Consider the following 17,387-nt stretch of genomic DNA (forward strand, 5'->3'; position numbering starts at 1 on the left):
GTTTCGGCTCCACCTGTTGGTGGTGTTGGACAAAATCAAAATTTCTACTAGAAACATTGCTTGCTTTAAAAATAAGTAATGATTACATGATGAAAGAAAGGAGAAACGGCATGGACTCTCGTCCCTCTGTTCTATAAAACTTTTCCACTAGGTTTCGGTGGGCCGATTGAGTGTGAAATGAACGGATCGATCCATGAAGAAGTCGTGAGTCGTGCATGACTAGCAGCAAGTTGTCGGTACGGTGTGGCAGGCAGCCGGCTAGTACCTAGGGCAGTCCCAATGGCCAGTGTCTAGGAGTAGTTTTCGAGAGGAAAAAAAAGGAGTAATTAATGTCAATAGAAACCATTCTCCCTAACCCATGGTTTCTATATTAATGGTCATACAAAGAATAACTTAAATGCAGCACAAAAAGGAGATAGATCAACTGTGGCAATTTTTGTGCAGCCAACGTGACCACATGATAGTAGCCAACATGTTTGCAAAGCAAACTGACAAAAAGAAACTGCAATATTGCTGCTGTCCAACACACTTGCGAGAACCATATATAGGTAGCATCATCCATCATCTCTCATACATATAGTTCATAACAAAAGGACTGAAGTTCATAACATGCATAGTAAAGTAAAGTAGGTCCATATAGCTGGGCAATAAAATAACTAAAGTTCATGACATAATATAGTATAAAATAATAAGGTGGCATCATCAGGTTGCACGTCATCAATCATCATCTCAATTGCACAGCATCATCTCAGGTAGGTTCAGAAGTCCTCCAGAAGCCATCAGGTTGCAAATCTCCCTCAAAATCCATCAAGCTCGATATCATCATCTGCAAGTGAAAATAAACAATGAATTTCAGCAAAAAAAATGATAACAGAGATAAACATAGAGAACAAAAATGAACCTAAAATCTCTAGAAACTGATCTACTTTTAGATATGTACCTAATTATTTTGCCTATTTGAATTCCCAAACTTTAGCCAAATATGTTCAATTAAATCAGATTGAAGTTGTTTGTATGCTTGGCGATCATGTAAGATGAAATTTCTGTTAAGCACGTCTTCCATCTCTGGATTCTCTCCATGAGAGATTGTAGCTTCTTGAACAGTATATGCGCTGGCTTCCTCATTCAAATCAAGTGGAACCTGCTCTATATCCCTCTCATCTTCAATTATCATATTGTGGAGCATTATACAAGCAAGCATGATATTCTCAAGATCCCCTTGCTCAAAGAGACGTGCTGGTCGACGCAAAATACAAAAACGAGACTGCAAAATGCCAAAGGCGCATTCAACATCCTTCCTGGCCCCTTCTTGCTGCTGTGCAAAGAGTTTATGTTTATCCGATTGTGGCTCACGGATAGACTTCACGAAAACAGGCCACTCTGGATATATTCTGTCTGCTAGGTAATAACCCATATTGTATTCTCTTCCATTGATAGAATACTGCACCTTAGGAGCTTCTCCTCTCAGCTGCTCGACAAACAAATCAGATTGGTTGAGCACGTTGATATCGTTGTTGGATCCAGCAACACCAAAAAAAGTGTGCCATATCCAACGATCATGCGAAGCAACTGCCTCTAGAATGATAGTAGGCACACCATGATCACCGTGGGTATACATCCCTTTCCATGCATAAGGGCATTTTTCCCAGTGCCAATGCATACAATCTATACTCCCTAGCATACCAGGAAACCCACGACGCTCACCGATAGCCATCAAGCGGTCAACATCATCTACCGTTGGTCGCCTCAAATACTCTGTCCCAAATACTCGAATCACTCCCAGAACAAATCTCTTCAAACACTCTACAGCAGTACTTTCACCAAACTTAATATACTCATCAAGCTGGTCTGCAGGGCTTCTGTTTGCTAACTGCCTTATAGCAGCAGTGCATTTTTGAATTGGAGACAACCCAGGGCGATTAAGAGCATCCAATCTTAAGGTGAAAAAAGGATTCCACTCACCGAGGGCATCAACAATACGCAGAAACAAGGGCCTCCTCATTCTAAACCTTCGACGAAAGATTGCTGAATTATAGACAGGAATATCTGTGAAATAATCCTGCATAAGCCGCTGATTGGCTTCTTCACGAGGCCTTGCCAAATATCTCCTTGGACCACTGTTCCGTTTCCTCCCTTCTACCCTTTCAATTTCAGTACTCAAATCTGCAACTATTTCATCTTGCAGGTCTTCTAATACTTCTTGCTCGGCTACAAATTCATCATCCGTGTATAAATCTTCTGGGTCTATGCTGGTTGGTGATTGGTGAGCATCCTCGTCATGAGGTTCAACATCACTTGGTGGTTGGTGAGACATTAGGAGTAGGCAAAGAGGAGAGAGATAGAGGTCTTGGCTGTGCATATAGAGGTGTAGGCTTAGCATATATAGTACTGCTAGCTGAGCATGCAGTTTTCAGTTTTCACACTAACTTTTCAGTTTACATCCCACTATTCACGTCCATTTTTATCAAATAAATGCTACAGTTTCAAGTCCACTATCTAGTTTCAGTTTCACACTGACTTTTCAGTTTCACATCCCACTATTCACGCCCATTTTCATCAAATAAATGCTACAATTTCAGGTCCACTATCTATTTTCAGTTTCAGCAAATAAAAACTACAGTTTGACATCCCACTATGCAGTTTCAGTTTGAGCAAATAAATACTACAATTATCATGAAAATGGAGACAATTTTCACGTGGAAAGGAGAAAGAAACATGGAACTTATAGTTCGACCAAGCTTGTGGACATCAAGTTTAAACTTCAGAATCTGCTGCAAAGAAATTAATTTTAGCACAAAGAAATTTAAAGTGCTCAAGTGATTGTCACATGTAGTAATTACCAAATACCTTAATTATCTGAAGCAAATAAAGCCAACCTCATACTCTCTAGTGCTTTCTCCCTCTCAGCCAAATCATGAGCATTCAGATTGGTTGTCGGTGCTAACAGTAGCTCTCTATAAGTGTCCAGCATTTTACACTTAAGGTTTTTTTCTGCTGCCTTTTCATTCAACCTAGCAACTTCAACCTTACTGTTTGCCAAATTTTGTTGTGTCTGTGACATCTTCTCACGGTCTTTCCTAGCCAATGTGCTAACTTCAATGAACTTGTCTAGCTTCTCACTAATAGCTGAAAATGCTTCAGGTGTCTTCTTGTTCCTATAGCGCTCATCCTTAGCCCACTTATGCCCCATAGGACGAATATTAGGATTATCTTCCAAATTTACCACTACAGTTGGGCTATTAGTTGTACCCTTGTTCTTGTCTTTTTCCTGTTCCTTCTATATATCCTATATAGATAGCACCCACTAATTATTTCTCTCTTCATGCAAGGTGTCCACCTCATTCTCCACTAAGTGTCTCACTAACTTTTAACTATCTTATTAATTACAAAAAATGTTCATGTCATCTCTACAATATGCAATACTTTTAATCTTTAATTAAGTAAAGTAAAATCATATACATACGCTATTTTTTCATCACCTATTCTTTTATAATGTGATCAAATATTCTATTGGTGTTTCTTCTTTTAGCTTATCGATTTTTACGAGATTCCATAAACAAGAAAATGTCCATATGACCTCTACTATGTGCAATACTTTTAATCTATTAACGTAAAGTCATATACATACTCTATTTTTGCAATACCTTTAATGTTTAATCTATTAACGTAAAGACTTATATACATACTCTATTTCTTTGAGCACCTATTCTTCTATAATGTGATCAAATATTCTATTGATGTTACTTCTGTTAGTTTATCGATTTCTACCAGATCCTCGTAAAAAATAACATGTAAATAAAATTCATATCATCTGTATAGCCTATATATATGACACCCACTAAAGTCATTTACTCTATTTCTCTTAACATGCAAGTTATCCGCATCATATAGGAACCCATTATATCAAATGCCACATCAACGCCCACTAGGGCCATCTATTTATGTTTACCATCGATTTTTTTTGTGAATGTTGCCATGCAATCATCTTAATTTTTCTACTTTTAAATTTTACGTTAAAATTTTATTTAAGAAATCCCGCAGCAACGCGCGGGGTATCATCTAGTTTTTTTGACATATGCAGACCACTTTCTTTCACCTCGCACAACCTTCCATATATGCTTCAACATGAATTCCTTATCACTATGGTCAGAAGCATACATCTTTTCAGCAATTTCCATCAATTGGTCATCACTCATACCACTTCTGTACGCTTTATTTGTTCTTACCCAGCAACCATGGAACTCACTAACCGGTTTCTTAACACGATCCCAACAGATTTTCAGTTGGTTCCGATTTCTCCTGCGGCAAACCTCTGTGGTTTTGTTGTATTCTTACGTAACATCCGCCCAATATTGATCTGACTTCCTATCAGTTCCATCAACCGGGTCCTTTGAGTTATGCACCCAAGCAGAAGCCTACATTTCGGAAACAACAGCTCCAAGATTACAATCAAGAAGTTTTTCCTACAGTACAAACTCGGAAATTAAAAACTAAGAAAGGTTGCTTACCAATCTAATGTCTTCATCTTTTGTCCAGTTCAATCTCTTCTCAGTCCTACTATCTTCAATGGTTTCATCCGCGTCAACAGTGATTGTTTCTTTATCTTGTGCATTGCTTTCACCTGGGGGTGTTCCTCTATAACTTGTAGCAGATGGACCAACACTAGTTCTGCTTGTTGTATTGCCAACTAAATGGAAATCTTCTAGAGTGTTGTTTGACTGCATAAAATTGGTAAAGCCACCTGGTGGGTACAGCCTGAAAAAAATCTGAATTTAGACTGGTTACCAAAATATAAATATCAGGATTTAAGGTTACCAAAAAAAGAATCAAAAGTGATCTGGCCATTAGAATCATACAAAAATCAATTGCTGTGTCTGTGAATATCAGGATTTAAGGTTCACTTGCTGTGTCTATGAACAGAACTCAAATCTTAGTGAAGCAATTTTATGTCAACACTATTCTAAATCCTACACATAAACAATATTGCATCAATTATGCAGATCGCATCTCAGAATCGCTCTGAAGCAATAAATTTGACCATATGTAATTGGCCACATCAAATAGTCAAATCACATCCCCACCAAACCCCACCGATTGCTCTGCATCTCAAGTAAGAGGCTCTGGAGATGAACTTACCCTGCGCTAGTAGATGATTCATGCCTGAAGGACACTGGAGATGAACTTGTCCACCATGCAGGAAAACCATTGGCGTGAAGACTTGCGGGTGGAGAGGACGCAGGGCCGGCGGGAGCACCAGCAGCCGCCGCAGATGCAGCAGAAACGCCAACAGGAGCACCGACGACCGCGGCAGCAAGTCCCGGGGGACCACCGGCGACCGCAGCAGAAAGGTCGGGGCCTCGACTGGAACTTGGCGCAAGGTTTCTCTTCCGACCATTCATCTCGAAGAGGTCTGGATGGATTGGGATGGGGAGGGTTAGAGAGACGCCTGGCACGAGTATTTCAGAGGCAGCATGAGAGGAATCGCTATGCGGGAGATGCGGGACGGATTTGGCGCGCGTGAGCGGGAGATGCGGGACAGCAGCGAGCATCGGGCGCGCGCACGCGGGGGGGGAGGGGGGGGGGGGGCAGGGGCGCCGCCCATAGGAGAAAACTCTCTCCAAGAGGAAGAGAAGACCACTGTGCCGCCGCATCCCACCCGGCGCCGCCTCCCAGTTTTTTTTCCCTGACCGGTTTACCCAAACCAAACCGGCGCCCACCGGTTCCGGTTTACCGGACCGGTTTGACCGGTTACCGGTAGAAACCGGTCAAATTCAAATTTGAATTTAAAAACTCAGTTCAACCGGTTCGTACCGGTATACCGACCGGTTAGACCGGTTTACCGGTCGGTTTGATCGGTTTACCGGCCGGTTTGATCGGTTTGTATTCAAATCCAAATTTAAAATCGCATGTGTAACTGGTTTGGACCGGTATACCGGCCGGTTAGACCGGTTTTACTGGTTTACCAAATGGGCCTTAATGGGTGTCTCATTTTTTTCTTTTTCTTTTTTGTTTTAACTTTAAATGCCCGAAAAGTATGTTAAATGAACAAATTTTTGAGAAAATTTGACACCATTAGATTCGTCGCACCTTGAAGTATTTTTAGAAATTTTTTGGGAATTTTTCATTTTCTCGAATTCAAATTTGAATTTTGAATTTGGGCCGGTTTGGTACCGGCCCAAACTGGAACCGGAACCGGACCGGACCGGTTTGACCGGTAACCGGGCAAACCGGGCCGGTTCCCACCGGTAAGGTGAACCCTGCTAGGTATAAGTTTATACTAACCCACTTAAACATAAAATCATAAAAAATATAATATTATAAAACCAAAACCCCACGAATTAAATCATTCTTCAAGTTCAATTATCATGTGAGGTCCAGGTCGTCATGACCGTGAGCACGACTGATATATCAGTTTTAACACTCTGCAGAGGTTATACACTTTACTCACAAGTCGCGTAAAAGTTCAAAAGAACTTTGGACCCAACCATGTTGTGCTGATCAGGCACAATACCACACTTTTGAGGTGTGGTTGCATAGGCCTGGCAGCACAATTTAAGGAAATTAGATATCCCTCCCTACTCAAACTGGGCAAGCAAGGGCAGAGATGGATAAGATCAAATACGGGAATAAGAAGCAATGCCTTTTTGATCATTTTAATAGAGGGGGATGGATAAAGTGGGCAAAACAGACTCAAATTTTTCATACTAGTACGCTAACGAGCTCTTCCTACGCCAATACTTGCTTTAAAAAATTCTCTAGGGTGCACTCGAGACAAGGCAGAAGCCGAAGCAGGAATATCTTAGCCAGTTGAAAGAAGTGCCAGAAAGTATCTTCTAGTGACTTCCTTTGATCTTCACTAAAAAACCAAGCTTCTTAAGTATTTCTTTCAAAGAAGCAAGCAATATGACATTTTCTGTAGGATCCGTTTCGGAAACATGGAATGTCAGAGAAATTCTAATTATGTGAGGCTTAGAAAGAAGTCCTGCGTGGAGTCCAGGGAGAGCCTATTTTTCTTTTGTTTTCTCTAGTTACCAATGCTACGAGGTCTTTATAAAGATTCCCTAGTAAGAAGTAGTCCGCTAAGGTTTCCGGAGCATTAGCAGAACATAAACCTCCCTAATGGGCATAGTGTCTTAGCAAAGCTTACTGCCCAAGAGGACCGGGTTATACCCTGTCAACCGCCGCCCCTCTTGCCCTTTTGGTAAGACCGCTTCAAACTAGAATCTCTAATTAATTAGACAAGACCACAGTCATGTGGTCCTTGTGGTTGTACTGTTTTTTTGGTGGTTCTCCATGTTCCAATTAAAAACATATGATCTTGTAATTATCCACAACATAACAACATAAATAAAGTATCATTAACATTGCTCAAAAGATTATGATATAACCATTCCCAATGTCAAGCAACTAAGCATTTCTACCCAACAGATATATTAAACCCGGTGTTCAAGGTTTTGGGGTAAAAGACTAGGTAAATCCTTAATAGGTGTCCCATCAAGTTTATGCAATTCAACAATAAAGTAAAGTGAATTATCATGCTATTATTGGGACAAAATGGAATATGCAGAGGGAGAAGTCCACTTGCCTTCCTTGCCAAACTGTTGTGTCTCTTCCTTGAACTGTTGCTCTTGATTTCCCTCGAACGGCGTGTCATCTACACGATCACACAGGCAGAATATGCACAAAATAAGGAACAACACGTAAAACAGTAAAAGCATAGAAGAATAAGGTGATAAATGTTGTACGCGTTGCAAGAATCGCTGAAATCGGAGTTAAAACGAAGAAGATATGGCCAAAACAAGGTTCCAGGGGCTTATTTGCGAAGAAACAAAATTTTCAAGGGTTAGTTCCGAAGAAACCAAAGACTAGAACATAAATAAACATTAGATACAAGGACTAGATTGCAAAAGGATAGGTCCTGGACGGCGGGTACGAATTTGTAAAAGTACAGGGGCTAAAACAGAAAAGAAAGGACCTTTGTGATATTACTTTTGAACTGAGATGGAGCTCGGGTTGATTTCAGATAAACCCAGGGGCCTTTTGCAAAACACCAGGGCGCTGACTGTTATTGACTCGGCTCTGTTGGAACTTATTCGTTGGATCAAAATCCAACGGTGCAAGGAGCATCGGGCGGCTTGGGTTGGTGGCTTGGCTGGCTTGGCTCATGTGACATCCCCAGAAATCCACCAAAATAAATCACACGCTAAAAAATAATTTTTCAAAATACTTTTCATCATTGAGCTCAAAACCCTCCTAAACCCCGAACCCTCTTTCCCGAAAACTTTCCCTGATCCAAGTGCCCGATTTCTAGCCCCCGACCCCTTTCCCTGTGACCTCGTCAGCGTACGCGTGTGACCGCTGAACGCGGCCGACCGGCCCCGAGGTTGACGCCGCGATCGCGGCATGAATCTCTCTCCCCTCCTTTTCTTTTTCTTTTTTTTTCCATTTTCTTCTTTTCCTTTTTTCCATTTCTCTTTTTTTTTCTTTTCTTTTGTTTTTCTTTTTCCCTCCCCCTCTCTCCTTCCTCTCTCCTTCCCCGCGCAGTCCGCCACCACGCGCTCCACCCACGCCGCCTTGCACCCTGCTCCCCCTCGCGCGCACGCCCACGCTCGGCGCCACCCGCGCACGCCCGCGCGCTCCACCCCCGGCCTCCCCTCCCTGGCCGAGCGACGCGCCACGCCAAGCCGGCCCGTGCGCACGCGCTCGCCGCGCCGCGGCGCACAGATCCGCACTCGCCCATGGCACCGGCCGCCCGCGCGCATCCGTGCCAAGCCAAATCCCCACGCGCACGCACCGCCACCGCCCTTCCCCGCTCGCGTGTGCACCGCCCGCCATGCTGCTCGTCGTCAGGACGGCCGCGCGCAGCATCCTGCCCTCGCCGCGCACCATCACCCCTGTGCCCGCACAGCATCTCCCCCACGTTCTAGACGACGCCCTCGACGCCATCGCTGCACGCCGCGTCACGACACAAGCAGACGGCCGAACGCCATTAATGGCGCTCCGCGCCGCTCGCCGGCCTCCACCTACAACCGGACTCGCCACCGCCTCTCCTCAGCTATAAAGCGACCCCCTCCCGCGCCGTCCTCCGCTCCATAAGCCACCACGGCCACCCTAGCCCTCGCCGCCTCTTTCCTAGCCCTGCAGCGCCGCCACGCCAAGCTCCAGAGACCACCGCCGCCCTCTCCCGTCGCCCCGCCTCTGCGCGTCACCCCTGCCCAAGGTGAGCGGGGTAATCGACTCCACGGAGTCCCCCGGTGCTCTCCCCCACCTCCATGACCGTCACCACACCTCTGAGCCGCCGACCCAGTGCCACTGCTGCCCACTGCCGCCGGCCGTCGTGGCTAGGCCACCTCGGGCCGCCTCCAGCCGAGCCGCGGCCGGGGACCGGGCCCTCCCTCCTCCCTCTCCTTTTTCCCTCACCTCGGGGCCGCCCTCGCGCCCTGAGCCGCCGGCCCGGGCTGCCGCCGGCGAGCCACCTTCCCTCCCCTGTTTCTCAGCGCGAGGGGAGGAAGGAGACAGGGCAAAAATGCCCTTACCCCCCTGCCCTTTGTTGTTTTTATTTAAGAGCCCCTCCACCTTTTAACCATTTTGCAAAATAAACTCTTTTTCTATTATATTTCAAATAAACCCTTCCACCTTATAGAACTAATTCTAATTGAGCCCCTACCTTTTCCAGATTAACCCAAACCTTCCCTGAAATTCTAATTAAGTCCTTTCACTAATTACAAACGGGTCCCGGGACCATTATTTAACTCCTAAACCTTTACACAACCTATCATTTCATGCGCCAAACGACCTCGGATCTACCTAAAACTTTACCACGCTTCTCATGACTTAGTTTTGTCCATGCCATTAGTAAACCGCTCAAAAATATTACTCCGAACTCCATATCTTCATTATTTCCGATTCGAGCTCAACGATAAAACTTTTATTTCTTTTTCTTGATTGTGTGTTTGTTTGTATGCGTCATAGACCATGGTGTGAACGAAGGAGAGCCCATTGACGAGCAGTACTGCGAGCCAGCGAACGAGGACCAGTTCCGCAACCCCGAGCCCGAAGGACAGTGCATCGACCAGGACCTCCCCGAAGGCTTCGAAGACGGCAAGTTCAATCCCATCCTTTGATGCATGCTTTTGTCCTAGTTTTTATAAACACAACCTATTGGCCTATTTTACAAAATTGCATATGTTTTGCTTGCTGAAAACACGGTTGGATAGACACCCCTTGATTTGTTATAACCATTCCTTGACCACCTAGATTAATGTCTGAATGTGTTTTGTTTGGACATTAATCGCTGCTAGAACGCTTAGGATCTTATATATAATACAACTTGTTGTATAAAGAAAAGGTGTGTGTGGGAAGGGATAAAAGTGAAATTTTCGAAAAATAAGTTTAGACGGGATGGATGGCATTTCTGTGTGATTTGCCGATTGGTGTGCTCGTGCCTGTGTGGCAGGGCAAGGAAGGGAGATATCCATCTTGTCACAACTAAGGACCGAGTTGGTGTGTCATCTCACCTAACTCCACAATCGTGCAAACCACTCGACCGTTGTATGGGCAACGGCTTAGCATAAACCCCACTAGTTAGTCTGATAGCCATCAGGAGAGCTGAGAGCAACGGGTAATCAAGGAGAAGGGATTAGCTCTGTGTGACTTATGCCCCGGTTAGAACCTCTGTGATAGGTCGATAACCCCTTGGTGCATCTCGTGATGGCTAGTCAGGTCTAGCTAAGGTGGGTAATGGCTTTGTTGGGATCTGGACTGACACTAAGGTGATCGAGTTGCGGTACCCCGCTTGTGGGTAAAGTTGCACACCTCTGCAGAGTTAAGAATCTATTCGAATAGCCGTGCCCACGGTACTGGGCGAGTTACGGTGTGATCACATAACTGGTGTTTATTGTGGGATGGGTTGGTGTGAGTTGTTTTGGAAATAAATCCGGCAGTTGTGCCGTGTGCTACTGCGTATGAGGAGTACGGTAGCAGCTTAAAACTTGGATCCTGTGTGGATCAACCCCTCGTGTTACTCGGTACAAGAAAACTGGTTTTGGAAAATGCTTTCTTTCAAATGATCCCTGCATAAAATATTGCTTTCCGCAAATCAAACCCTAGCCTTATCCTTGATTTACCCTGTGCATTATATTCTGTTTATACCCCCTCCGTGGGTGTGGTTGGACTTGCTGAGTACGTTTGTACTCACCCCATTCTTAATTTTTACAGAAGAAGACCCAGACTTCGTTCCAGAGGACGTTGAGTAGGGTATCGTCTGCACCCAGCCTTGCCTGTGGATTTGGGTCACCCGCAGGACTTACCGCATGGCGCAAGACTCTGATGACCTTCTTTTTATATTTAATATCGTTGCGTGTGTGTGGATTGTAATCCTCGCGATAGTGGCACTTCTCTGCTCACTACCGCATAGAGTTGTACGGTAATGAACCATCTGATGTAATAAATGTTTCATCAGCCTCCTGGGACTGATGTTTGTAACACATTTAAGTCTTCTCTTATGAGGGGATGCTTCAGCTCAGTTGCGGCTCTGGCGTGGCTCGGCTCGGCTCCAGGTGGGCGGCTCAAGGCGGAGCGAGCGGCGCAGGCGGCGGCTCGGGTCGCCGGCGCCCGGCGGCGAGCAGAGGTGGCGGCGCCTCGCCGGACTTGCTCGAAATCGAGCGTTCAGCCTCGATTTGACATGGGAAAAAGTCGATGAGGGAGAGGAGGGAACGGGGAAGACGATGGACTCTGGTGGCGCTGGGGTGGCCGGAGTGGAGCTCACGATGGTGAGGAGCGGAGAGGGAACTCCGGCCACGGGGAAGTGAAAGAGAGAGGTAAAAGAGGCAGGGGCGAGGGAGATCGGCTGCGGCGGCGCTCCGGGCATGACATGCAGTGGCGCCGCGGGATAGGGGAGAGGGAGGGCGGGGCACCAGAGCAAGGAAAAGAGCGAGACGGGGCTTGGGTGCGCCTTTTTGTAGGCTGAGGAAGGAAGGGGAGGAGATGGCAAGGGGAAGGGGCGCGGCGAAGCTCGTCGGCCGACCATCAATGGCCTTCGGTGGAGGCGGCCATTACTGGCGCAAAGAGGAAGGGGAGGCGAGGAGGTTGTGGCGGTTCCACTGAGCATTGAATGCGAGTTTGGTGGAGGGGGAAGGGGAGGCATGCAACTGCGGGGAGGGAGACGGCCGGCGGCGTCGGCATTGGGGAGAGGAACCGGTTGGAGGTTGGGGGTGACCCTGACGAGTGGACCCCACCTATCGGTGAGACAGAGAGAGGAGGGGAGGTGAACTGGGCCAGCTCTTGTTGGGGTGACTTGGGCCAGCGGGAAAGAAAAGAGGGAGGGAGGAGGTTGGTGGGCTGGGTTGGGAAGAGAATTGAGGAAGAGGTTTTGTTGTTTTTTTTCACAAACATCATTTGAATATTTTTTTCTTGAATTCAAACAAAATTTAAATTTAGGTGTTACAGATGGTCTTCTTTTTCACGTGGTGTGTACTGGGAAACTTAACCTGATGAAATGCCTCTCATTTTGGAGGAATTGAAATCTACTTAATAAATTAGAATATTTGACTTAGAATTTGATATCTCACCATTTTCTAACCACTTTTGAAAGTTTAGATATAAGCCTCTCTACCACCCATCATGGACAGGATGGCCCAGAGGTGGTAGGCTTCGTCCTCGCGGTTCGGTACCCACGGCGCCTCCACCAGCACCGAGCGGAGAGATCATAGACCCCTCAGCCCTGATGGGCTGATGGCTGCCTACTGCCTTCGTCACATTCCCAGCTCCGAGGTGCACAGCTCCAGTACTGAAAAATATAAAAACGAAAAAAAAAAGCATCCCATGTACTTGTGTGTTGGTGTGAATAAACCTGGTGATGCCAATGCAAATGGCCGATGGCACTGCAGCTAGCTGCCGTGACATTGATGTAAAACGTATTGTACCTTTCAGTTCAGAATAAAGATCAGCAGAAGAGTAATAACAGGTCAAGCTCACTCTGCAAGTTTCCCGTGCGGATTGCGATTCTTTTTCTGTGATGCTAGCAACACTGGACTGATGACGCATGCCGTCATTTAAGCGAAGCTTAATTTGCAAAAGAGACACCCTCAGATGTTGCATTATGGATAACTCTCAAGCGCAACAGACAAAGCAGAATAGCATATATTGGAACAAGCTAATTAAGATTATCAATTTTGAGTACTCTGTCTCTGCTCAAAAGTGGCTATAAAGCCTACAAAGAGTCGGTGCAATTGTTTCTTTGAATGTGAAGGCGTATCGAACTCCATTGTATATGGATTCTATAATGGCGCAGTGGGCAAAGGCTTCCATGATTCGTAATTCAGATGGTTACTAGCTCCAAGGCTAGGATGGTTACTCTGTTGGCACTCCCTCACACACACAATACCCTCTTGCTTGCAGGTGGAGGAAGAAGATGAGAGGAAGAAGAAAAGACTCAAGAAGAGCACATGAAGTGGAGCTGCTTAAGACTCTGAGCTGTAGCTGCTCTCCTCTTTATAGACATATCGGTCAAAGTGAGAATTTACAAGCCATGACTCTACAGGACAATGCAGCCATGACTATTACATGTACAGCCATCTACTGCTATCATGCTGCAACTTGCAGCGGCTACTATGCACAATAGTCATTTGCCGCCCAAGAGTAAATGGCAGGCTTGACTAAGTACAAGCTAGTGCTGCTACTACTACTAGGCATGGAAAAAGCAAGCATGAGCATGGGTAATTATCTATCAATTTTTCCCCTAATTGCACTGCTCTTGCTTGATCTCCTCAACTCCAATCTTGGTCCTCAACTCTCGACATACTCGAGCCTGATCTATCCACCATCGACGCAATCATGGATGAAGTGATACTTGGTGTCGATGTGCTTGCTCCGGTCGTGGTGGACGGGGTTCTTTGCTAAAGCGATGGCGGACTGGTTGTCCACCATTAGGACGGGTGTCCGAGCTTCTTCTCCGGTGAGCTCTGCCAGCAGCCGCCCCAGCCAAACTCCCTGGCAACATGCCGTCGCCGCCGCAATGTACTCTGCCTCGCAAGTGCTCAGCGCAACGACCTTCTGTTTCATCGATTGCTAGGAGATCGGGCATGCTCCAAGAAAGAAGAGCACACAAGTCGTGCTCCATCGTCCATCAACGTCGCCCGCCATGTCGCTGTCGCTGAACCCAATCAGCTCCAGCTCTCCTCTACTCCTCCTTGGGTAGACGAGCCCGTAGTCGCGCGTCCCTGCCACATAGCGGAGCAGATGCTTGACCGCGGCGAGGTGATCCTCCCGCGACTCCGCCATGAACCGGCTCACGTACCCCACGGCGAACCCAATGTCCGGCCGCGTGTGCGTGAGGTAACGCAGTGTGCCGACGATGCTCGGTAGCTCGTGGCGTCCACTAAGTGGGCAGTGCTGTCCTTTGACAGCTTCACCTTCTCCTCCATGGGCGTCTGGCATGCCATGCACTCGCCCAATCCGCTCCGCTCCAGCAGCTTCCTCGCGTAGGCGCTCTGGCGGAGCGTGATGGCATTCCCGGTCTGCTCCACCTCAATGCCGAGGTAGTAGGTGAGCAGATCGAGGTCTGACATGCGGAACATCGATTTCATCTTCTCCTTGAACACGTCGATGTCCCGCTGTTCAGCTCCGGTGACGATGAGGTCGTCGACGTACACGCCGACAATCACCAGGCCTCCCTTCGACCGCCGTGTGTAGAGGGCGTGCTCGGTGGTGCACTTGGTGAAGCCGAGCGACGCGAGGCTGGCGTCGAGCTTGATGTTCCACGCGCGCGGTGCCTGACGCAGCCCATACAGGGCCTTGCGCAGGCGGAGCACCCTGTGCTCCTCGCCGGCGATGACAAATCCCGGCGGCTGCTGCACGTACACCTCCTCAGCGAGCTCTCCGTTGAGGAATGCCGATTTCACGTCCAGGTGATGGACCTTCTAGCACCTCGCCGCCGCCAGCGCCAACAGCAAGCGCACGGACTCCATGCGCGCCACCGGCGCAAAGACTTCATCGAAGTCGATGCCCTCGCGCTGCACGAATCCCTTGGCGACGAGACGCGCCTTGTGCCGCACCACCTCGCCGCGCTCGTTCCGCTTCACCTTGAACACCCACTTGAGCCCAATTGGCCGGCAACCGGCCGGCGAATCCACCAGCTCCCACGTGCGGTTCTCCTCCACCGCCACCATCTCCTCCAGCATCGCCGCCCGCCAGCGTGCCTCCTGTTCTGCTGCGGCGAAGTTTGGTGGCTCCTCTGCGCTGCCCAGATGCAGCTCGAGGTCGTACAGTACATGGGCCGCCTGCCCGGGCGGACTCCCCATGCCAACGATGTCATCCACCAGACGGAATCGGAGTGGCTCGTCGGAGTAATCGGCGTCGATGTTTGGGGAGGCGCTCGGCGGAGGCGTGACGAAGCGAATCGACGAAACGGTGCTCGTTGCGGTGGAGATCGGAGTCCCCTGCCCCGCTCTCGAGGGTGCCACTTGCGCCTCGCTCGAGGGTGTCACCTGTGCCGCTCTCGAGGGTACCCCCTGCGCCTCGCTCGAGGGTGTCCCCGGCGCCTCGCTCGAGGGTGCCCCCTGGTAGCACTCGAGGGTGTCCCCTGCGACTCGCTCGAGGGTGCCCCTTGTGCCGCTCTCGAGGGTGCCCCCTGTGCCGCTCTCGAGGGTGTCCCCTGCGACTCGCTCGAGAGTGTTGCTTCCCCGTCGTTGTGAGCCAGCTCCCCCGCACCGGAGTACACCATGTACTCGACGGTGAAAGAGCTGCTCAGGCCGCCTAGCGTCGCTTCCCCATCGCCGGACTCCTAGCCCCAGCACGTCACCTCGTCAAAGACGACGTCACGGGACACGACCACCTTGCTGCTGGCCGGGGCATAGGGCCGATAAGCTTTGCTCCCGCGCTCGTACCCTAGGAACACCATGGGAGTGCTCCTGTCTTCCAGCTTGGTGAGGTTGGGCTTCGTCTTCTTCACGTGCCCGACGCAGCCGAATATCCTGAGAAAGGACACGTCCGGCTTCCTCCCTTGCCAAGCCTCGAATGGTGTCGTGCCCTTCAGGCTCTTGGTGGGCGCGCGGTTCAGGATGAACACCGACATGCTCACCGCCTCGCCCCAGAACGCCACCGGCATCTTCTTGGCCTTCAGCATGCTCCTAGCCATGCCGACCACCGTCTGATTCCTCCTCTCCACGGCGCCGTTCTACTGCGGCGAGTACGGCGCCGTGAGGTGGCGTTCAACGCCCTATCCCGCGCAGTAGAGGCCGAACTCGACCGAGGTGAACTCGCCGCCGCGATCCGTCCGCAGCACGCATAGCTTCTTCCCTGTCTCCGTCTCCACCTGCGCCTGGAACTCCTTGATCACCGCTGGCGCCTCGTCCTTGCTCGACAGCAGGTGCAACCACATGTAGCGGCTGTAGTCGTCCACCAGGAGCAGGAAATAGCGCCGTCCGCCGTGTGTTGCCGGCGTGACTGGCCCGCAGAGGTCGCCGTGGATGAGCTCGTGGGTGTCGCCAGCGCGGTAGCTCGCCTTCTTGGGGAACGACAGCCTCCTCTGCTTTCCGGCAAGGCAGCTGTCGCACAGCTCGCCAGCATGCTCGAACAGTGGCAGCCCTCGCAACATGCCTTGCCACGCCATCCTGGCCAGAGCATCGAAGCTCAAATGGCCGAAGCGCGCGTGCCAGCGCCACGCCGCATCGTCGCACCTTGCCGCCAAGCACACCGGGCATGCAATGCGCAGCGCCAAGGTGTAGAGGCGATTCCTGCCGCGCTCGACCTTGGCGAGCAGCTTCCGCTCGCGGTCCCTGATCCGGAGCACGCCGTCGTCGATCAGCACCTGGCAGCCTCGCTCGTCTAGCTAGCCAATGCTGACGATGTTGCACCGGAGCTTGGGGATGTAGTACACATCCGTCAGTGCCTTGTGCTCGCCATTCTTGCACTGGAACACGACCGTGCCGCGCCCCTACATGTTGACGACGGAGATTGACCAGCAGCTTTACACCCCCATGCACCGATCGAGCAGCATGATCAATCAGACTGCATCTCTGCATCTGAACAGCGAGTGGATTTCCAACGCCCCAACGTGTGGCAACAGGCAAGTACTACACGATGGCAAGCCATGTTGAGCTGGCTGAGATGTCTTGGATTGGATGCGCGGGATGAGATGCGGGGACGAGGCCTTCGTGCAGCATGGTGACGCCCATGAGGAAGAGCGTCGGCGGCAAGGACTGTGTAACAGTCCAAAATCTCACATAAATAAAAATTATTTGAATTCAAAATTTGTTTTTTAAAAATATAATTTTAAGACTGTTGAGCTCATCTTACTTTGCATAAAAAATCCCTCACCATCTTAAGTTATTTAATTTCTTTCTAACAACTATTATCAAATCACTATCTTTTTCTCTCTAGCCTCTCTC

The 17,387-nt window shown here is 48.8% G+C and overlaps 2 protein-coding genes across 5 annotated transcripts; both read right to left on the reverse strand.

The window, feature by feature from the left end:
• Positions 1-494: 494 nt before the first annotated feature.
• LOC120670991 lies at positions 495-2,839 on the reverse strand. Of its 2 annotated transcripts, none has more exons than XM_039951182.1 (2): positions 941-2,839; positions 495-812 (listed from the first exon to the last, which is right to left on the reverse strand). In XM_039951182.1, exon 1 carries the CDS (start codon positions 2,378-2,380, stop codon positions 941-943), a length of 1,440 nt encoding a protein of 479 aa, XP_039807116.1. In that variant the 5' UTR covers positions 2,381-2,839; the 3' UTR covers positions 495-812. The 2 variants fall into 2 exon arrangements, with proteins under 2 accessions (XP_039807116.1, XP_039807115.1); XM_039951181.1 differs by having other exon boundaries at positions 495-826.
• A 1,235-nt stretch (positions 2,840-4,074) lies between these two features.
• On the reverse strand, positions 4,075-13,373 carry LOC120670992. 3 transcript variants are annotated; one of them, XR_005673464.1, is made up of 5 exons: positions 12,924-13,373; positions 12,570-12,787; positions 5,137-5,410; positions 4,509-4,755; positions 4,075-4,415 (listed from the first exon to the last, which is right to left on the reverse strand). XR_005673464.1 is itself a non-coding variant. In XM_039951183.1 (3 exons), exons 1-3 carry the CDS (start codon positions 5,547-5,549, stop codon positions 4,332-4,334), a joined length of 744 nt encoding a protein of 247 aa, XP_039807117.1. In that variant the 5' UTR covers positions 5,550-5,566; the 3' UTR covers positions 4,075-4,331. The 3 variants fall into 3 exon arrangements, 1 of the variants encoding a protein (XP_039807117.1); XR_005673463.1 differs by having other exon boundaries at positions 12,570-13,372; XM_039951183.1 differs by lacking the exons at positions 12,570-12,787; positions 12,924-13,373 and having other exon boundaries at positions 5,137-5,566.
• Between the last annotated feature and the right edge of the window lie 4,014 nt (positions 13,374-17,387).

This window comes from Panicum virgatum, chromosome 4N (genome assembly GCF_016808335.1).
Source record: "Panicum virgatum strain AP13 chromosome 4N, P.virgatum_v5, whole genome shotgun sequence".
In the NCBI taxonomy this organism is placed as follows: Eukaryota; Viridiplantae; Streptophyta; class Magnoliopsida; order Poales; family Poaceae; genus Panicum; species Panicum virgatum.